General features: G+C 38.9%; 1 protein-coding gene across 1 annotated transcript in view; it reads right to left on the bottom strand.

The window, feature by feature from the left end:
• tiam2b (TIAM Rac1 associated GEF 2b) overlaps positions 1–20668 on the bottom strand; it is a 67858-nt gene that overhangs the window by 2668 nt on the left and 44522 nt on the right. The window contains exons 15-25 of the mRNA XM_065268866.2: positions 19549–19634; positions 17446–17625; positions 17283–17351; positions 11048–11173; positions 10668–10776; positions 10398–10577; positions 9122–9240; positions 7044–7152; positions 6894–6952; positions 6717–6807; positions 5983–6070 (exon numbers count right to left, since the gene is read on the bottom strand). Of these exons, the coding sequence (XP_065124938.1) occupies positions 5983–6070; positions 6717–6807; positions 6894–6952; positions 7044–7152; positions 9122–9240; positions 10398–10577; positions 10668–10776; positions 11048–11173; positions 17283–17351; positions 17446–17625; positions 19549–19634 (1216 nt within the window). The remainder of the gene's footprint in view (positions 1–5982; positions 6071–6716; positions 6808–6893; positions 6953–7043; positions 7153–9121; positions 9241–10397; positions 10578–10667; positions 10777–11047; positions 11174–17282; positions 17352–17445; positions 17626–19548; positions 19635–20668) is intronic.

The following is a 20668-nucleotide window of genomic DNA, read 5'->3' as shown; positions in this document are numbered from 1 at the left end:
CGATGTTTTGTTGAGATGTTTTGTGACTATAAATTAATAAAAACAAAAAATCAACGTCATATTCATATTTAATGCTCGTTTAGATGATTGTGCTTTTTGCAGAGAGAGACGCTGAGAGAAAGACGAAGAGAGGAGTCGCAAGCCCGAAGCTCCGTTGAGCTTATCAGCTAAATCCTATTTTTTCACTATCTTATTCCTATCTATATAATATAACTTATTAGTTTATCTTAGGAATACTTTACCTTGACGATTACTGAATTGTATTACTAAGCGAAACGATTTTATCACTAGTAACACCCAGTTTTAGCATATAGCCCTCTAGCATTTCTTACCGTCTGTTTACTTAAACCTGCCTTCTTTGGCGATCTAATGGCGGATTCATCCGAGGTATGCTTTTCTGATCTGTCCACACCAGATCGGGAAGCTGTGAAGGAGGTGCTGCCCGGCCTTCGCAGAGTCAGCATGCCTCACATCACCCTGACCACAGACACTCGTAGGCGGCCGAGGCGTACTGCGAGCCAGCACCCGTCTCGATGCAGCTTCACGGACCGCGTTCAGGCGAACGGAGACGCCATCGCCCAGCATGAAAACGGTAAGACTCCGCTTGTCATTGTAACCTGCACTACTTGCCACATGTACAGTTTAGCTTCTTCCGTCAGCATAGAGGGGTTTACATGTGCTAAGTGTATTGAAGTAGTAAGGCTGACGGAGAAGGTTGCTGAACTAGAAGCGCGCATCCGAACGCTAGTTGAGGACAGTAAGACCGCTAATGTTATTGTTACAAACACTGTTTCGGGTGCGCCTAGTGTTAAGCGTAATACACATGGCTCGGTTCCGACTTCAGAGTCAAGGCGGCTGACTAACTGGGTGACTGTCAGGCGGCATAGCCACATTCGGCACCCAAATCACGCTCCTGTTTTAATATCAAACAGATTTTCTCCACTCAGCAATACACCGGCTGAGACGTCTGTTAAAAGTGCCCTGGTTATTGGAGATTCTATACTCAGGAACGTTGACATTGAGGCACCAGCCACCATAGTCGATTGTATACCGGGAGCCAGAGCGTCTGACATTAGATCCAAATTAAAAGTGCTGGCTAATGCTAAACGTAAGTTTTCTAAGATTGTTATTCACGCCGGCACGAATGACACCAGACTCCGCCAGTCGGAGATCACCAAAGATACTATTAAAGAGGTGTGTGAAATTGCAAAAACAATGTCAGACAATGTAATTTGCTCTGGTCCCCTCCCCGCCTACCGGGGGGATGAAACTTACAGTAGATTAGTGTCTCTTCATGGCTGGATGTCAAAGTGGTGCCCTCAGCATAACGTAGGGTTTATAGACAATTGGAAGCATTTCCGGGGAAGACCTGACCTGCTAAAGAGAGATGGCCTCCATCCGTCTCCGGAAGGTAGTGCTATACTCTCTAGAAATCTGACCAATAGTCTTACTTTTGATATAGTCTGACTATCCAGGGCCCAGGTCAGGAAACAGACAGATCGGCCTACCCATCAGTCTGTTAGCTGCCTTGACATGTCAAGATCACATATATCCCAGCACATAGAGCCTTTTTTACCAGAGTACCAACACATCTCGACTGTGTCTGTTCCTCGAACAAATAAATACAGAGCACCGTCTACCTCGTCTCGTACAAATCTTATTAACATAAAATTAGAACACAATACATTAAAAGATGAAACTCAAATGTTAAAATTCGGCCTTCTTAACATTAGATCGCTTACCAATAAAGAACCTATTATCAATGAAATAATTACTGACCAAAACTTAGATGCACTCTGTTTAACAGAGACCTGGCTTAAAGCAGACGATTACATCAGTTTAAACGAATCCACCCCACAAGACTATTATTATAAACACGTTCCTCGCCTAAAAGGGAGAGGGGGTGGTGTAGCTACAATATACAACAAAATGTTCAAAGTAAACCATAAATCAGAACTAAAATTTAATTCGTTTGAAATAATACTGTTAAACATGGAAATAACTGATCGTAACAACAAACAGCTTTCGTTCATTTTAGCTACCATATATAGGCCTCCGGGCCACCACACAGATTTTCTTAAAGAAATAGCAGACTTCCTATCTGAGCTTACAGTCACTGTAGACAAAGCTCTTATCGTTGGTGATTTTAACATCCATGTGGATAACTCAAAAGATGCATTAGGACGTGCGTTTATGGATGTTCTAAATTCTCTCGGTATTAAACAAAACGTGTCTGGACCCACGCATACTCGTAAGCACACATTAGACTTAATTCTGTCACTCGGACTCAATATTAATGACATCGAAATATCACCCCAGAGCGATGCCGTTTCAGACCATTGCCTTGTGTCATACACAATACTTCTAGATAGGATCACTCAATCCACAACATGCTACCGACTAGCCAGAACAATAATTTCCACCACTAAAGATAGCTTTATTAGCACTCTTCCAGACCTGTCTCAAATGAAACATGTAGCAGATAACCGTGAAGATCTGGATATTATAATAGAAAACCTGAACAACGTTTGCTCTAGCACGATGGATGCCGTTGCTCCCATACGAAAAAAGAGAATCAAAGGAAAAACGCCAGCTCCATGGTATGACCATCATACTGCAGCCCTTAAAAAAATAGCTAGAAAAATGGAAAGAAACTACCGAAACACAAAGTTAGAGGTATGGCGTTCAGCATGGAAAGAGAGTGTTCAACACTACAGACAGGCTATTAAAACCGCCAGATCTACCTATCTCAGTACGCTTATTAAAGAAAATCATAACAACCCTCGTTTCCTCTTTAGCACAGTTGCGAAACTGACTAGAAACAAAGAACAAACAGAAACCAATAGTAAATTCCAACACAATAGTAACGACTTCATGAACTTCTTTACTAACAAAATTATTTCTATTAGGGAAAACATAGAAACTACGCAAGCAGCCACCACTCTACCCAATAGTACATTGACCACTAGATTACCATACGAACATCTTGAGTCATTTAAACCTACTACAATAGAAGAGCTCTCTAAATTAGTAACGTCATCTAAATCATCGTCCTGTATATTAGACCCCATTCCCACAAAATTACTAAAAGAGGTATTTCATGTAGTGTCCGACACGGTACTAAATATCTTTAACTCATCGCTAGAATTAGGATACGTTCCAACAGCTTTCAAACTAGCAGTTATTAGACCGCTCATTAAAAAACCAAACCTTGACCAGGGAGATCTTAATAACTTTAGACCAATCTCAAATCTACCTTTTCTTTCTAAAATATTAGAAAAAATAGTGGCAAGCCAGCTACGCACATTCATAGCGAATAATAATACATATGAAAAGTTCCAATCAGGATTCAGGCCCCACCATAGCACAGAGACAGCGCTGCTTAGAGTTACAAATGACCTCCTATTAACATCCGATCGTGGTGAAATCTCAATCCTTATATTACTAGACCTTAGTGCAGCCTTTGACACAATAGATCACAGAATCCTACTCAATAGACTAGAAAACTATGTTGGCATCAGTGGTCAGGCGTTAGCCTGGTTTAGATCGTATCTAACCAATCGATATCACTTTGTTTATGTAAATGAGGAAGAGTCACATCACTCCCCCGTTAAATACGGCGTACCTCAGGGATCAGTTCTAGGCCCTATCCTATTCTCGTTATATATGTTACCCCTAGGAGACATTATCAGGAAACATAACATAAGTTTTCACTGCTATGCGGATGATACCCAGCTTTACATCTCGTCACATCCGAGCAAAACACACCAGTTTGCTAAACTAACAGACTGCATTAGTGATATTAGGGACTGGATGGCACATAACTTTCTTATGCTAAACTCCAATAAGACAGAGATACTTATTATTGAACCAAATCGCTCCAAACATAATATGTCAGATTACAAGTTGCCCATAGATGGCTGCACGGTGGTGCCATCTTCCACGGTTAAGAATTTAGGCGTAATGTTTGACAGCAATCTATCTTTCGATAGTCATATCTCCAACGTCTGCCGCACAGCATTCTTCCATCTTAGAAATATCTCAAAAATACGCCATATGCTGTCTGCATCAGATGCAGAAAAGCTTATCCATGCTTTTATGACCTCTAGATTAGACTATTGTAACTCGTTACTCGGGGGATGCCATGCAAATCAGGTAAACAAGCTACAGCTGGTTCAAAACGCCGCCGCAAGAGTGCTTACTCGATCTAAAAAGTATGACCACATTAGTCCAATTCTGGCATCTTTACACTGGCTACCAGTTAAATATCGCATACAATTTAAAATATTACTAATCACCTACAAAGCCTTAAATGGCCTAGCGCCCTCGTATATAAAAGAACTACTATCAGAATACAATCCACCACGTAAACTGCGATCACAAAATTCGGGTTACTTAATTATCCCTAGAATATCAAAAGTGTCTAAAGGTGGTAGACCCTTTTCCTACTTAGCCCCTAAGCTCTGGAATGATTTACCAAATAATGTTCGAGTATCAGACACAGTCGAACAATTTAAATCTAAACTTAAGACATTCTTCTTTAACAAAGCATTCACATAGAATGTCCAGTAAATGTACTTTTCCCGCAGTAGTTATTTTGTCTAGAACAAAGCACTCACATACCTCATACGGGTAATTTACTCTTGCCGCAATAGTTAGCCTGTCTGGAACCGAGCTGAATTAAACCACTATAATGTATGACACTTGCATTACATGCGAACGGCCCCTACGCTAATAGAATTCTGTTTTTGTCTCCCTGTCTCGTCCTCGACTCTGAGGACAATGAGACAAACAGACCCAGTTCCTGTTGCTGTGAAGGTCATCGCACCACTAATCAACTGGCTGTCCTTCAACGTGACGCCCAACCGATGCGCGACCAACGGCCACCGGCTGAACCAGTTTAATCCGCTTACACGCTTCCTATCCCTACCGTGTCTATATATTATAAATATAAATATTAATCTCTCCCTAGGGTTTTTTGTCCTTCTAGGATTTTTTCCCATTGGGTTTTCTCCTAGGGGGTTTTTTAGTCCCAGGGAGAGTCAGCCAACTTTGGCTTAACTTAGCACTTTACTGTATACGTTACATTATTAATATGCTCGCTTACACGGTTTTTTATCCTTAGCCGCTATATTCTACTTCTTATACTATGTATTGATTTTCAATGTTCTCCTCTACATCTACTCATGTAAAGCTGCTTTGCAACAATTAACAATTGTGAAAAGCGCTATATAAATAAAATTGAATTGAATTGAAATTGAATTGCTATTTCTGTGTTGCTAGCGGAGGACGTGCACGGACCTCGCACACTTTTAAAAATTAACGTCATACTAATTTTTATTTATTAATTGCACACTGAACACTAAGGGAGAGGAAGTTATTTAGTGTTTTTCTGAAGAATACAGTCAGTTCGTACGAAAATTTTCAAATGGACTATAGGATCATAAATATGAACTGTGAACAATGAGCTATTATAACCCCCTACATTAAAGCAATAAGCATTTCTGTAGGCTAAAGCTATACTTCACCTCTTATTATGTTTGAGAACGCACGTCCGAGAGCGAGAGCGCGCATCAAAGAGCGCGCGCGTCAGAGAGAGAGCTTAAAAGTGATTGATATTGGTCTCAGGTCAGGTTGGGTTTGGGCTGAAAAAATTGCAGGCTTTGTCGGGCTGGGGTCGGGTAGGGCTTGAACACTTCGGGCCAGGGCCGGGTAAGGGCTGGAGTTTTTGGCCCGTGCAGGGCTCTAATGTAAACTATAAATTGGGTCAAAAGGAAATATACACAAAAAACAGATGCTTTTTGATCCAACACTGAATTGAAATCCACCATGTAATATACTTCACTAGGGTAAATTACCAAACAATGTGATGTAAATGATTTGTTTATAATTATGTAGTACATTAATACATTGAACATTAGACAAAATGCGTTCATGAAATATTATGAATTAACTTTGTTTTAATGCTATAAAATGTTTTACCTGCTCTTCAGCTGAAACAGCATCTCTGGTCTTCCCTCCAATTCAGATTTAGTGTGAACAACTTCCCAAACACAAGGGTTCTCTGATCCTGGGATACACAAGAGAAGAAGGGGCTTGATTTCATATAAGGGCTGCCATATTTTTCTTGGCCATAAATGTATTTTAAATATGTCACCCTTGTATGTAATGGAGATACTGTATGTCTTACTTTACATTAACTCTTTCCCCGCCATTGACGAGATATCTCGTCAATTAAGAGAAAACACTTCCCCGCCAATGACGAGATTTTCCATCTTTCCGCAATACCGCTATTATCCACCAGGTGGCGCCCTTCCGCAACTTTTTAAACCCGGAAGTATTGCCCTATGGCAAGCGGCTGCATGTCCGTGTCTGTTTTAAAGATCGCTCTGAATGGGATCTCTATGAAAAGTCCGTCACAAAAATTGAATTATCTCTGCTTTTTGCTCAAAATGTGGTGTTTTTGCAGAAACCTACCCATATTCAAAAGCTGATTACAAAAGAACCACTGAAGGTAGGATGAAACGGTTTTTTTTTTTTTTTGAAAGCAGAGGGTCTGTTCTTTCATTTTGTATATTGTATGTTTATATATTTAAAGAAGAACATTTTCTGGAAGGCATTAAACTTTGGTGAAAATCATGAAAAACGCTGGCGCTGGCTGGCAACTTAAAAAAAAAACGCTGGCGGTGAAAGAGTTAAGAAGATCACAAACTAACCTGCTGTGTTACCGGGTCGGACCTGTAGGGATGATACAGGAATGAGCCAGCGGAATTTAAAAGGATCCAGATCGCCCGGCCTTGACGCAGTCTGGATAAAAACAGAAATTCCTTATCAATCAACGCACGCAAACATGAAAACATCAAACATGCAAGTGTTTCCCAGGAAATACTCACCATTCGCTTCTTTAGTTTGCTGCTCTCCCGATAAACCAAAATGAGAGCTCTCTTAAACACTGTAAGAACAGAAAGACATGACTGAAACTATAAACACACACTATAGGATTAATGTAAGGTTTCAGTGTAGTTGAATAATCTGTGACTTACAGAAGAGGGTCAGTTCTGGTGCTTTTCTCATCCGGCCCAGAGAGGGCAGAGGATTTAACCAGCGTGCCGAGCTGTGAATGATGAACTCTCCCATAGAGATCTCTGTCACCTGACACACAAAAATTACATTTATGCATTTGGCAGATGCTTTTATCCAAAGCGACAAACATTTTCATCAACATGTATGTTCCCTGGGTTCAAACCTATGACCTTTTCTAAATGCTATACCATTGAGCTATTTAAATACAGAACGTATGCAAATACTTGTTGAATATCAAATCTTTTACATTGGAAATTTAATGTACAATGTCCATCTACAAACTCGAAATCTTTCTCTTTCTCTCCCTCCCACATCCACTTAGATTATTTATTTATACATTATTTATAGTCATGAGGTCTGAAAAGTTTCATGTGTGGCTCAAACGGCCTCGGGTAATCTAAAAAGAATGGGGTTTTTTTTCGAACAGACCCAAGAAGACCCAAACTATCTTTCGTGTGTGCATCGAGTACTTTTCCAACCCCTCCTCTGTTTGCCAAGAGCGCTTGCGACATTGTGTGGCTGGTGGTAGGTTAATTTTCATTGAGACAGACCTGTCAATCAATTTTGAATGCATATTTTAGTGGTTACCTTGGTTTTATTGTCAGATATCAAATCAAAACAGGGCTTGACGTTAACTTTTTTGTTCATCAGCCAAAGTGGCTAGTTGTTTTCCAAAGTTACTAGCCACTCAGCATTTTGTTGTTGGTAAAATACATTTTATATGATTAAACTTGACTTTGGCATCCTAAAATGACTTTAATTTGAGAAATTTTACTCGATTTAGCTAGTTTAAATGCAGAATGACCACCCAAATTAAGACTACATTATTTAGCTGGTAATATCAGTAGGTGAATATAGGTGCATGAAAAACATGCTAGTAAGGCATAAATAGATGAACTTCTAATGAATATATTAAAAGTGGAGCAGGGGTGTAGAAGATTAACTGAAAATATAAACACAAACACCCTAGACAAACACTTAAAATATTTATTAACATCAGCAGTACATTTTATATGCTTGATCGTGGTTTCTGTTAAAAGTGATTTAAGACTTTTAATGGCAAATGTCGAGAGGGCATTAATGTTGCACAAAGTAGCCTACATTAAAATGATGCGCAAACCTCTTCACTCGTAGGTTTCCTTTGATTTCGGACAAAACTGAGATGTGTGCATTCTTGCCCAAAGAGTGTGCACGCACTTTAAATCTCTTCAATCACTTCCATGCAATTGTTTTATCTTTCCTGAAGTGTACATGTGTGCACTTATTCGCAAATCCATCAGTCCTCGTGCTCTCTCTGGTCAAAAGGTGGCGCATTGGTCCATAACGCGAGCTTCCGCTGATCGCGCGTGTGTCCTAACAGACGGTCTCAGTACGTTGCGCTGGGTGCAGAGTGCTCATGGGAGTTGTAGTTTCCCAGTGTCATTGCGCATTGTTTATAATTTCGCATAACTTTTAAGAAAACTACAATAAAAAATATATTCAACCTGCCAAAGTGGCAAGTCTTACCCGCCACAGCCGAAATCTACCCGCATTTGGCAAGTGTTAATGTCAAACCCTGAATAAAAATAAATGGAGCAGCGGGTGAAATTGGTTGTCTGACTGGTGCATGCGGGCCTGCAGACACTTTGGTGCTGTTTACTGTACATTTGGGCACCGAAGTGGGTCGGACTCGTGGGTCGGACACGAAGTTGAAAGCCAGGCTTTCTTTAAAAAATATATTTATGCACGTCAGGTCATTTTGGGGACATTTCTCTGGACCTAGACCTCTAGTCGTGAATACTTTAAGATTCAGGCCGATGGGGAATGCATTTGATAAACAGCCAATTTTGGGCAAAGTGACCAATACATTTTTCTCATTATCTCAATCCTGGTTAGTTAATAAAACAATTATGAGATGGCTTTTATCATTTGATTCAGAAAGGATGAAAACGTGATTATACAGTAAACAAAATTGTGACATTTTATATAAATAAAACCTTCAATAAAATTATAATAGGGCTTTTTGGATAAATTAATGCATTTTTTGAATTGTACGCACCTCCTTGTCAGCGCCGCTCTGCTCTGCCACCAGCTGGTCAAACACGGTGCCATAGTCCTCATAGATCTTCTGCATTTCATTAATATGAAGGGCCACCTTCTCCATAGCCTTTAAAGCCTCTGTACACAGACAACAAAACAATACAGTTCAGGTCAAGCCAATAATTGACTCAGACATAATCTGTCACACTAACACGGATTAAAAGCTAGAGGTGACTAAACTTCTTTTCTGTAATTAGGGCACAGTAACTGAACTGGACAACCCACCTAAAACTTCTGTTATCATTTAACCCTAGATTTTTCCAAACCTGTATGTATGAATGTTTTTTTCAGACTATTTCTAAAACTAATTGTGAATTGTGTTTTCATTTTCTATTTGTGGATGGAAAAACAGTGACTTTATTCAAATGCAAATCATTTGTATTTTGTTTCCACAAAGTATGGTCAATTTTTTATATGCTATATACGCGGATGCACCTACAGGACAATGCAGTATGTAGTCCAGGAGATGCGCATGCGTCAAACATCTGTGTACACGCACAAATCAAAAAAACTATACTTTGCAAGTCTGTGCGTTCGACTATGCGTATATGTAAAAAAACTGATATATACTTTGGGCTTTAGTTTCAAAACTGGTATATTTAAATAGCATTACCCATTTGCTATTTCACTTATGACACTTTTCACTGCATACTTCAGCTCCTCAGGCACAGTTTTGGGGGGATGCGATACCAAAATGTGACATGTAAACGCAGCAATTTTGCATAAACTTCCAAATATCGTGAAAAGGGAGTGAGGTGGTTTTTCAAGTAATTTGAAAAAGGATTATATCGCAATACTGCAATGTAAACAGGGTTTTTGCATTTACAGGTCACCTGACAAAGTCACATAATCATTTTTTAAATATGGCACAGTATGCTTGTTTGCAAGACAAGAGTCACAAGACAAAGCTCATGACATCTAAATACGGAGAGAGCAATTCGTATGCTCTGTATGCTTTGGGGTCGCTATGCCACACCTTGATATATGCTGCTTTCTGTGCGAGACCTCAGATATGCGCACACACAACACTTCTTAAATAGCACATGAGTAGTGCATTGACGCATCTCTAGTGCATCTCTTTCTTGTCTTTGCTTAAATATTTAAAACGTGCAAATGATAAGCTCTCGTGATGGTGCAGGTTCTGTCACGCTGGCCATCGGGCTATCCTTATTATGTATGAGAAAAAGAAAAGTCACACGGGTTTGATATTATGGTGAGGTGATGAGTTCACATACCAATGAGGCGGTTGTGTTCATCGCTGTCAGGGTTAGTGAGAGACACGAGTTCCCTCAGCAGCAGCGGGTACTTCAAAACCCTCTGTACAGGTTTGATAAGGTACGACTCCAGCGTGGACGAGTGCTGTTTGGTGGGATTCCTCGCCTCCAGGAACTCCTTAAATGCCCGGTCAGTTTTCGCTTTATATGAAGAAATAAACATAATTAAATACACTGGACGTGATCTAAAAATGCCATGAGAAATGTGGAATGAGATTGCAATTATTTTACCTCGCTCAAGAACCTTCTGCACCTTAATGTGGTTGGCACAGAAGCCGCTGTAAAGCTTAAAGTGATCTGCGTAGTTTAAAAATGATCCACTCAGAGAGAAGAGAAGTTTCTAGATGTGAGATTGAAAGAGAAAGGTTAAAAATGAGTTAAAAAATGCCTCTCAGATGAACCATACAAACAACGTCCAAATAATAGTAATAATAGTGGTGAAGGGTTATTAAGACTATTTACAAATACACTCATCATTTCATTAAAAGCATTTATTCGCTCACGGCTACATGAAAAAAGTGAACAGAACTACAAGAAGAGTTACATGTAGCATATAAAAGGTTTTTAATGAGAAGAGTGCTATGGTCATCCAGTGTTTTTATAATTCTTACCTTGAGGTTCTCTGGGGTCTCCAGTGTATGGTAGTCCGGAGAGAAAGTTGTCCTTTCTTCAAGAGTTTGAAGAAAAACTTTCTGGAAGTCCAGCATCTCTGGCAGACTGCCAAACAGAGACTCCATCTACAGGAAGACCACTGCTATTACACACATGATGTGCAAACACATAAACTTTTCTACATGCAGGGTTTCCATAACTTTTAACTAATACTTATGCATAACTTTTTAATATAAAATTGAATTTACTTTATAAAAATAAGGATATTACTAAAACTCTTAAAAGACTTTTAAAAATATGGCATTGCATTAACACTTTCCCCGCCATTAGCTGCGTTTCCATTATAGATTTGCACAAAACTTATGCGGTATTTTCTTAATTTCGACAAGAGACTATTGCGAAATGACGGCGTTTCCATTAATCGATGACATGCGACTGAAACTTAGTTTTTCCTCGCGCGATAATACATTCCAAACATCACATCGACTGGTGTTGGTAGGTTTACTAATATCACATCCACCGCACTAGCTATTTTATTTTAGACGCAAGAGTATCCAAACATTAATGCCAAGGAAAGCCCCTTATACTTAGGAGTGGCAATGTACAGGTGTTTCTTGGAGGTAATTGTTTTAAAGGAAAAGAGATGTAGAGGTGTTATACAAAGATTATTTACAAGAAAAGTCTCTTATAGTTGGTAGCAGACACGTATTGAGGTGTTTCTGGGGGTTTTAGTACATACTGCTTCATCTTTAAATAATTGTTATTTGACTTAAGCCCGGTGCACACTGTGAGATTTCAGCCAGGATTTAGCTGTCTGGGACAAATTTTGAAATCCTAAAAGATTTCTGGAATCCCAGGCTAAAATCTGCCTTCTTTGATCACTAGTCTGACATGTTTACAGACAGCCGTTTAATGACCGTTGTGATCAAAATTATCCTCTGACAAAATTCTGGCAATGTCAGAAATTTTGAGACACAATCCTACTGTGTGACATCTCCCTACGAAAACCGGCAGATCAAGAACCAATAGAAGCACAGAACCCGATGACGCAATTAGTGCGGCGACAACAACAAATCAACTAAAGAGGTAGACTGTACAGCAGGAGGAGAAACTTGTGGAGTTATGGAAACAATAAAGAGTGTTTGTACAACGTGTCATTGCCACTGTACCATGATAGGATAAAAATCAAGCCGTCTGGAGAGAAATCGCGCTGGAAATTCAAATGCCAGGTACTCGTCTCCTTCATTTTTTTTCTTCTTTTTTTATGCTCTAGAGAAGTCATGATTAAAATGAACGGTAGATGTTGTTTCGGTTTGCTAGCCTTCGCTTCAGGATGTGTTTTCCCTGCCGTCGTCGATCGATGACGTAAAACTGCTGACGCGTTTGTTTCATTGCGTCCGATTTTTAAAGTCTTTAAACTCGTACAGTCTGACATTGATGGAAACTGAGATCATACAGTGTGACATGGACTTAACTACGATCTTGATCGCACAGTGTGGCGAGCAACAATCCTAAAAGACTATTTAAAATCGCACAGTGTATACCGGGCTTTACTTGCATCAGGTGACCTGAAAATGCATTGCAGTTTTGTGATATACACCTTTTCCGAATTGCCTGAAAAACCACCTCATGCAAGCGTAAAAACATTTTGGCAATATATGGGAGTTTTTGCGAAATTGAGGTGTTTCCAAGGGCAGTATTTTCAATTCGTAATGTCAATTTGAAGGGTAATGGAAACACAGCTAGTGAAGAGTTATCTCGTGAATTAAGAGAAAAAGCTTGCCTCCCAAAAACAAGTTTTTACGGCAATATATATTTCCGCTATTATTATGGAGCGAATTTTGTGCCAAAATTTTACAAACAAATACAGCATTTTGCAAACAAACTCAATCTGCTTTGCAAAGGGAAAACTTGACTCGCAAACAAACAGAAAACGCTTTGCAAATAATAAAGGCAATTTGAGAGAAAATGCAGATGTGTTACAAATATGTACTGTGTTTTGTAAATGTGACCATGATTTTTTCACAAATGTGACCATGATTTTTTCACAAATGTGACCATGATTTTCTCACAAATGGGACCATGATTTTCTCACAAATGTGACCATGATTTTCTCACAAATGGGACCATGATTTTCTCACAAATGGGACCATGATTTTCTCACAAATGGGACCATGCAATCCAGAACAGCAGATGGCGCTGTTTCAACTTTTTCAGGCATTGGAAAAAAGCCCAGGGGAAAAGCCCTGAATTTTAACATACATATCACCCCTGACAGTGGCAGCAACTGAATAAAGACATTTCATTTGTCGGGCTTCATTCTGTTAATCTCACTGATTTTATTGTAAGTGTTAATAATAATAAATGTTTGTTAATAGTAAACAAATTCTGTGTGTCAAGACAATGAATTCAACTTACAATGCTTATCAAAAGATGCAGGATAATAAATGAAACTCTTTGGAGAAAGAGTGTGGTAGGGACATAATAAACCCAACATCGGCTGTCTGGACAGAGTGGCCAGTTCAAGCAACAGTAACCAACCAACCAGGATCATAGTCATTTGAGCACTCTGAACAAGATAAACTTCTACAAAATGTTAATCCTTTTAAAGTTGGTCTTATCTTGTCAGGCTAGGAGGACCAGTTTAAACCAGCTTCTTTCACAATAGCCAAGCTGGCAAAGCTTCCAGCCTAGTCAAGCTGGTTTGGGCTGGTGTGATCAGCCTGACCAGCTACAGTATAAAAGCAAAAATCCTTCTAATACTAGCTTAAGCTAAAACCAGGCTGGAACACCATCTTAACACTCTGGGGTCGGCTGCGGCGCGGGCGCCGCAAACTCTTTATTTTTCAATCACTCCCCAAAGAGACTTAGATAACTCTGCTGATTTTGGACATACAGATATGATTTATACATCATTTAAAACGTTAAAGTGTCTAGTTTTTTTCTGTCCACTCCCAATAAAAACAGAATGTTGTGCTTTTCGCAAAATTAAGAAAATAAACATGAGTCGCGTTTTGTTCTCTCTCCCTAAGTGAAGTCCTTTCAGAAACACGTCAGAAAAATGAACTGTAACTTAACGAATACTTGTCATACAAACAAAAGATAAATGTCTACATAATGCTTCGAAGGTCTGCTTTTAAATGATGTAAGTGAAATCGAAAACAAATATTGTAATTCGTTGTTAACTGTATTAGAAGAGAGAGATGTACCGTCTTTCTTCTGTTGCTTCATTATCTATAATGAGCCACGCCCCGCTCCATTGAAGAGAAGAGCAGAGATCATCCATATTCATTAATCAACCCCACAGTCAATGGACATTCCGTCTCTGCAGCCATTCACTGCTGTGTTGAGTTTTAATCCGAGTGCTGGAAACATGACATCTACTTGTTTACTAGTGACTGTAACTAAAGTTATCTCCAGATGCGAGTGTGACTCGATCGACGTCCAAACGCACACACAAACACACAATGCCTCATATTTGAAGCGCTTTGTGGTATCATTATAAAAGATGCGATTGCACACACCACATAACTGTTTACTCGCGCCTAAATCTCCAGACAGACGCGAGTGTGTGTGCTTCGTCAGTGTGATGGGATCGATGTTCAAACTCACACACACACGATGCCTCATTTTTGACGCGCTTTGTGGTATTCTTAAGATGCAAGTGTGTGTGCTTCGTCTGTGTGACGCGATGTCCAAATGCACACACAAACACACGATGCTTCATATTTGACGCACTTTGTATTAAGACGCATCTAAACACATCTAAAACCCAGTTTATTCGCGTATATCTCTGCACAGTAAGTTTATTTAATGCAGGATCATGCATGTGAAGGCATTTCTTTTGTCTTGCTTTCACAAACAAACACTTAACAATAATGGCATCTTCACATTCCTGCCTAAAGGCTCATTATGCAGCTCATTATGCAAGTGTATTGTTCTTCAGCAGTGTATTGTCAATCACAGATTATTCAAGAGCTTCCAGCCTCCTTGCATATTGCCTTCCTAACCAAAAAGTGACTTTGAAATTGTAAATCAATATATTGTGTTATGTGAAGGAGTAAGCAGAATGATTTTCACATCATTTTAAAGAAAAAACTCTAGACTACTAGATCCTGCTTTGAAAAGTTTTAGGAAAACATGTTTAGAATGAGTTTTGTGGACTTATATCAGTCACTTAAATTTTTTTCTTTTTCAAAAACCACGCATAAACATTTTTCTCTCAAAAATACAAACATGTACATACATGTTAATCATATAATATAGTAGCCCAGTTTGTGCTGAATGCAGTGTTATAAGACTTTTGCCATTATTATGTTTTTAAGCAACTGAAAAAAGCACAAATGTCAGTGCAGGTCAAAACTTCTCCAGGGCCCTAAAAACCCCTTAGACCCCAGAGGGTTAAACCAGTCAACCAGCATAGGCTGGTATTAGCTGTTATTTTTCTGCAGGGGATATAATACATTTTATTTATAATGCACTTTCTAAAACTCAAAGCACCATAATATATGAGATTCTCAGGAACATACACATACAAAAGTAAACAAGTTAGTAATAATCATTTTGCAATAGTAAGCTATTTTAAAAGGATAAGTCTTTAAGGATCACTTAAAACAGTCCAGTGATGGTGAGTTTCTTATCACCAAAAGAAGAGAATTTAGAGAATCAGACGGGGTATAGGGATTGACAATTGCAAATGTATAGAATTCAGATGGAATTCAATGTCTTTACACACAGAATGTGTTTACTATTAACAGACATTAATTATTATCAACACTTTCAATAAATCCAGAGATTAACAACATGAACCACGAAAAATTAATTTAGTCTTCATTCAGTTGCTGGCACTGTCCGGGGTGATATGTAAGTTAAAATTCAGGGCTTTTCAGGGAGACTAGTTGAAAATGCCTAATAAGGTTGAAACAGCGCCATCTGCTGTTTTGGATTGCATGGTCACATTTGTGAGAAAATCATGGTCCCGTTTGTGAGAAAATCATGGTCCCGTTTGTGAGAAAATCATGGTCCCATTTGTGAGAAAATCATGGTCACATTTGTGAGAAAATCATGTTCACATTTGTGAGAAAATCATGGTCCCATTTGTGAGAAAATCATGGTCACATTTGTGAAAAAATCATGGTCATATTTACAAAACACAGTACATATTTGTAACACCTCTGCATTTTCTCTCAAATTGCCTTTATTATTTGCAAAGTTTTTTCTGTTAGTTTGCGAGTCAAGTTTTCCCTTTGCAAAGCAGATTGAGTTTGTTTGCAAAATGCCAAATTTGTTTGTAAAATTATGGCACAAAATTCGCTCCATATATTATTCACTAGGTGGCACTCTAACGGTGCATTCACACGGGGCGTAAGCGTTAACGCTTCCCATTCTCTTTTAATGGGTGACGTCAAGCGTTGGCGAACTGAATTGTGGATCCGTCAGCGCCACATCACTGCCGTTGCTTGCGGCAGAAGTTTAACATTTCTCAACTTTTCAAGTGGCAACGCGAGCGTCAGCCAATCAGATTGCCTTATGCAAATAACCTAGGCAATTACGTTTATGGCAGACGGGAGCATGTGCTGCTACCACTGTGTTGGCTGTTGGCCACGCTTCAGACAAGCCTTCCATTAAGCGTTAACGCTTTCGCCCCGTGTGAATGTACAGTAACACACATGATAAAACACAGATGCATCCACTGATCCAAAAACAGTAAAAACTCTGTGTATGTTTTGAGGATCGTTCGGAATCTGATCTCTAACAAAAGTCCTCTACAAAAATGCAATTATCTCAGCTTTTTGCTCAAAATTCTTGAAGAAACCTACTCATATTTGAGAGGTGATAAAAAGAAAACAAATGAAGATTGAATGACATTTTTGTTTGTTTGTTTAAAAGCAGAGGGTTTGTTCTTTCATTTGTTATATTGTATGTTTATATATTTAAAGAAGAACATTTTCTGAAAGGCATTAAACTTTTGCTAAAACCATAAAAAATGGCTGGCAACTTTTTTAAAAACTTTGGCGGGGAAAGAGTTAAAGCTGTATTTTTAAATAAATAAAAAACATAAAACTATTTTGATACAATAAATGTTTGTGAACAGAAGAATACATTTTATTAAATGCTAAAATGTTTTAGTAACTTTAAACTTGTGAACAGCAGCTTATCTTGCTCCACATAACCATAACCCTATATGTTATAATAACAATGACTCTTCTACTGGTTTCATTAAAATAATTTTACCTCATCATGACTGAGGAATGTTTCTCCTTGTAAAGGATTCAGGTAGATATCAAACAGAGATCCGAGGTCCTAAACAACGAGACAATTTACATATTTAGCTTTATCTCAAATGAACGTATGCTTATATTTTATCACTTTCCATAAAAAGACCATAACTCCATACCTTCACATAGGATTTCTCTGTGTCCACCAGCTCTTGAATAACCATCCGTAACCTCTCTGTGACAGACATGTGGCGGGGAGAGGATCTGGCATGGCTGGAGTAAGGGTTCCTCTGGTTCTCCGGCACAAGGGTGGATCCCTCAGGGAACGTCTGGTAGAGGTTACACATCGTCTCTGGGTTCTACATAAGAAATCAGAAGACACCTGTAGTTCAATTCAATGTGTTAATGAATGTGCACTTTACAGAATGTTTATGTATAAAATCAAAGCATTAAGTAAACAGGGTCAGGGTAAAGTTTATTGCATGGAGCATTAAGATTTTTCCAAATTATATTTTGTGATTGAGATGACAGAGATCGTAAAGGTTTGGCATAACATCAGAATAAGTATAAGACCCTCTCTCATAGTGCACAAAGCCTCGGTGAGATAACTTGACCATCTCCAAATTCCTATATCCATGGCCCCTTATTCCCTCTCTGTATCACCAACCTCTTCTGAATTGCATTGAAAGTCGATTCAGATAAAAACATATGCCAAATGCATCGATGTAAATAAATTGGTCAAATAAATCAACACACTGCTGCTGGATAAAACATCTGAGCCGTGAGGATCAGGAGCCAGCTGTGTCTCAGGTCTATATGCTAAATGTACACTCCAGAAATCCAGTATGCTTTATCTTCAGAGCGCACATGGTTCGACCTCAGCACCCTGCATAAAACACACGTGTCAACGGTGAAAACTCGAGTCATTTGTCATTGTAATCTGTACTGTCAGAGTGTAATAAAGTGCTGACAAACTGATAAATCCCTATGGGCCGCTCTGCAAAGCTGCTCTCAACACATGGAAAAATGTATTACTGAAAACATTTGTGCTTTTCTTCATGCTTAACTGTGTAGAGTGCGTTGATCTTATGTATACGTAATCGTAGCAAAGTGCAGTTGAAAATGTTGTACATTAGCAATAGGTTACACTGTAGATGAGTATGTTGTGAACATGTTTATCATGTTATAAAACATTATACTGTTAGATCATTTCAAGGCCCGCACTATCATTACAGACCACTGGAACAATCAAATGGGTTAAAATGGTCCAAGGTCTCTGTATGCATAAAATGTCCTTCAGTAAGGCATAACTACAGGTTATATAACTATATAGGCAACACTTTACATATTATTCAAAGAGAGTCAAAATTACATATTATTCAAATGGTGTGAGAAACAAATAATTCAACATTTACAAGTTTATGCCCATTTTAATCTTTGAGCCATAATGTATGCGCAATATAGCAATATAGTATTCTCATTCCTTTTTTTAAACATACAGTTTATGCTAATATGTACATATCTGAATGTCATTAAATCAAAAATCTGCTACACAGAATATGTCTATAGTAATAATAAAATGTATAACAAAGTGCTACCAAAATATCCAAGCACACCATTGCTATATAAAGACTGAGAAATGTTTTCAGTACCAGTGAGACGCGTTCACATGCCAAACACGATTTCATGTCATCCAGCAGCCTCGCCAGTGCGTTCTTCATCGACTGATGGAGTGACGGCAAAGAGAAGAGGAAAATATATTCCTCATCATCCTCACCTGCACTGTTCTGACCCTGCACCCAACTCATGACCTCTGACCTCTCCTCTATACATCTACAACACTACAGTATATTACACATCCACTCCAAGCATTCGGTCAGCCGCAGGTAGATCCTAATCTCTCTGTTGCTTTCTTTTACGTGCATCTGAATCTAAGCCTGGATTAACAGTCTACATCACCATATGCTGGTCTGTTACAGCAAACTTTCCGACTGTGACAACTTAGAAAACAAGAAAGTGAATCACAGAAACACTTCCACGATCACAGGAACCATCATTTTACTCCAGTTAAAAAAAAAGATTTAATTAATATAAATCTATCTAATTGAAACCCAGCTAATCTACGGATGGCAAGCGTGTGTTAGGAGCTCTGGAATTTTGTGGTGCAAGGTTAGCCCTTAAAGTGACCTCATAACAAACACGGTAATCCAAATCACACCAGCCCATCTCTCAACACTAGCAGCTCGCACCTCCTAAATCTCTGACACATTCATCACGCTTACCTTTCTGTCTCGCGCTGCCTTATCTCTAGACTCCTTCAAAGCAGGCGCCACAGAGCCCTCAAGACCATCCCGCTCCTGCATCGTATCTGAAAGAGAGAGAGAGAGATGTTGAAAGTGTGGTTGGTTAGTGAAGAGAGATATATAGAGCAATAAACACAAACAAAGGTTCATTAACTGAAACACGCTCGCTCGTGCGTTTGACCTTTATTAGCTGCCATCGATCCGTTCTCACTTAGGCTACACATCTGCAAACTAGACCGCTTTGACTATCTTAACAATAACAATATCCACAAAACTAGAGATGCCAAAGACCGGAATTGGCAGATTTTAAGTATGATGGTGTGCATCCACAATGGGAGTGAAACTTTCTGTCCAATGCATAACTTATTTAAGGCATATTGTGCAAATAGATGCACATTGTATAATATAATATGTGGTATCAAGACTGATATGTGAGGTGTTGAGTTTTGCGCAGACCCGGCCAAGGTGCCGCAGGTGCACTTTGGGAGCGAACTTCTCTGTTTGCTTTTGAAGCATGATGTCATACGCAGTTCGGTCTGCGCAGCGCAACACACTGCAAACTTGCCCCAGTCTTGACCACAGGCGCTTGTAACGCTAACCAATCAGACCTCCAAATGGCGCCATAATCACATTTAATAAATTAAGAAACACCCTGCCCATTCCTACTTATCACACACGCAGCCAGTTACAAACAGATCCCGAAGCAGCAATCAGTTTCACAATTGATATTTGGACATCTAGCATTAAGACTGATAGCATTTTATTTTGAGATTTGTTTAAATAAAAGAAGATCCTATATTATAATGCAGTTTGGGTGAAAGTGCAATGGTTATGCATTTCTTTTTTTTATTAAAAAAAGTGGATTTTTGTTTGTAGCCTATGTGCTGTCAATTATGGTTCTTAATAAGAAAATCGGAAAATAGAATTGGTCAAGAATTGGTGCATCTCTACACAAAACACCCTAGAGCCCTGGCAACCGCTTACAATGGTTTAGCAATGAGGTGGAGCAAAAGTAAAAACCTAGCTATACAGTAGTATAAAATCTTAAACATTTATGACGTTTACAGATCAAATAATATGTTATATAGTCATGCTACAG

This window comes from Paramisgurnus dabryanus, chromosome 12 (genome assembly GCF_030506205.2).
Source record: "Paramisgurnus dabryanus chromosome 12, PD_genome_1.1, whole genome shotgun sequence".
Lineage (NCBI taxonomy): Eukaryota > Metazoa > Chordata > Actinopteri > Cypriniformes > Cobitidae > Paramisgurnus > Paramisgurnus dabryanus.
Note: the sequence above shows the minus strand (reverse complement) of the source record. Positions and strands in the feature narration are given on the sequence as shown.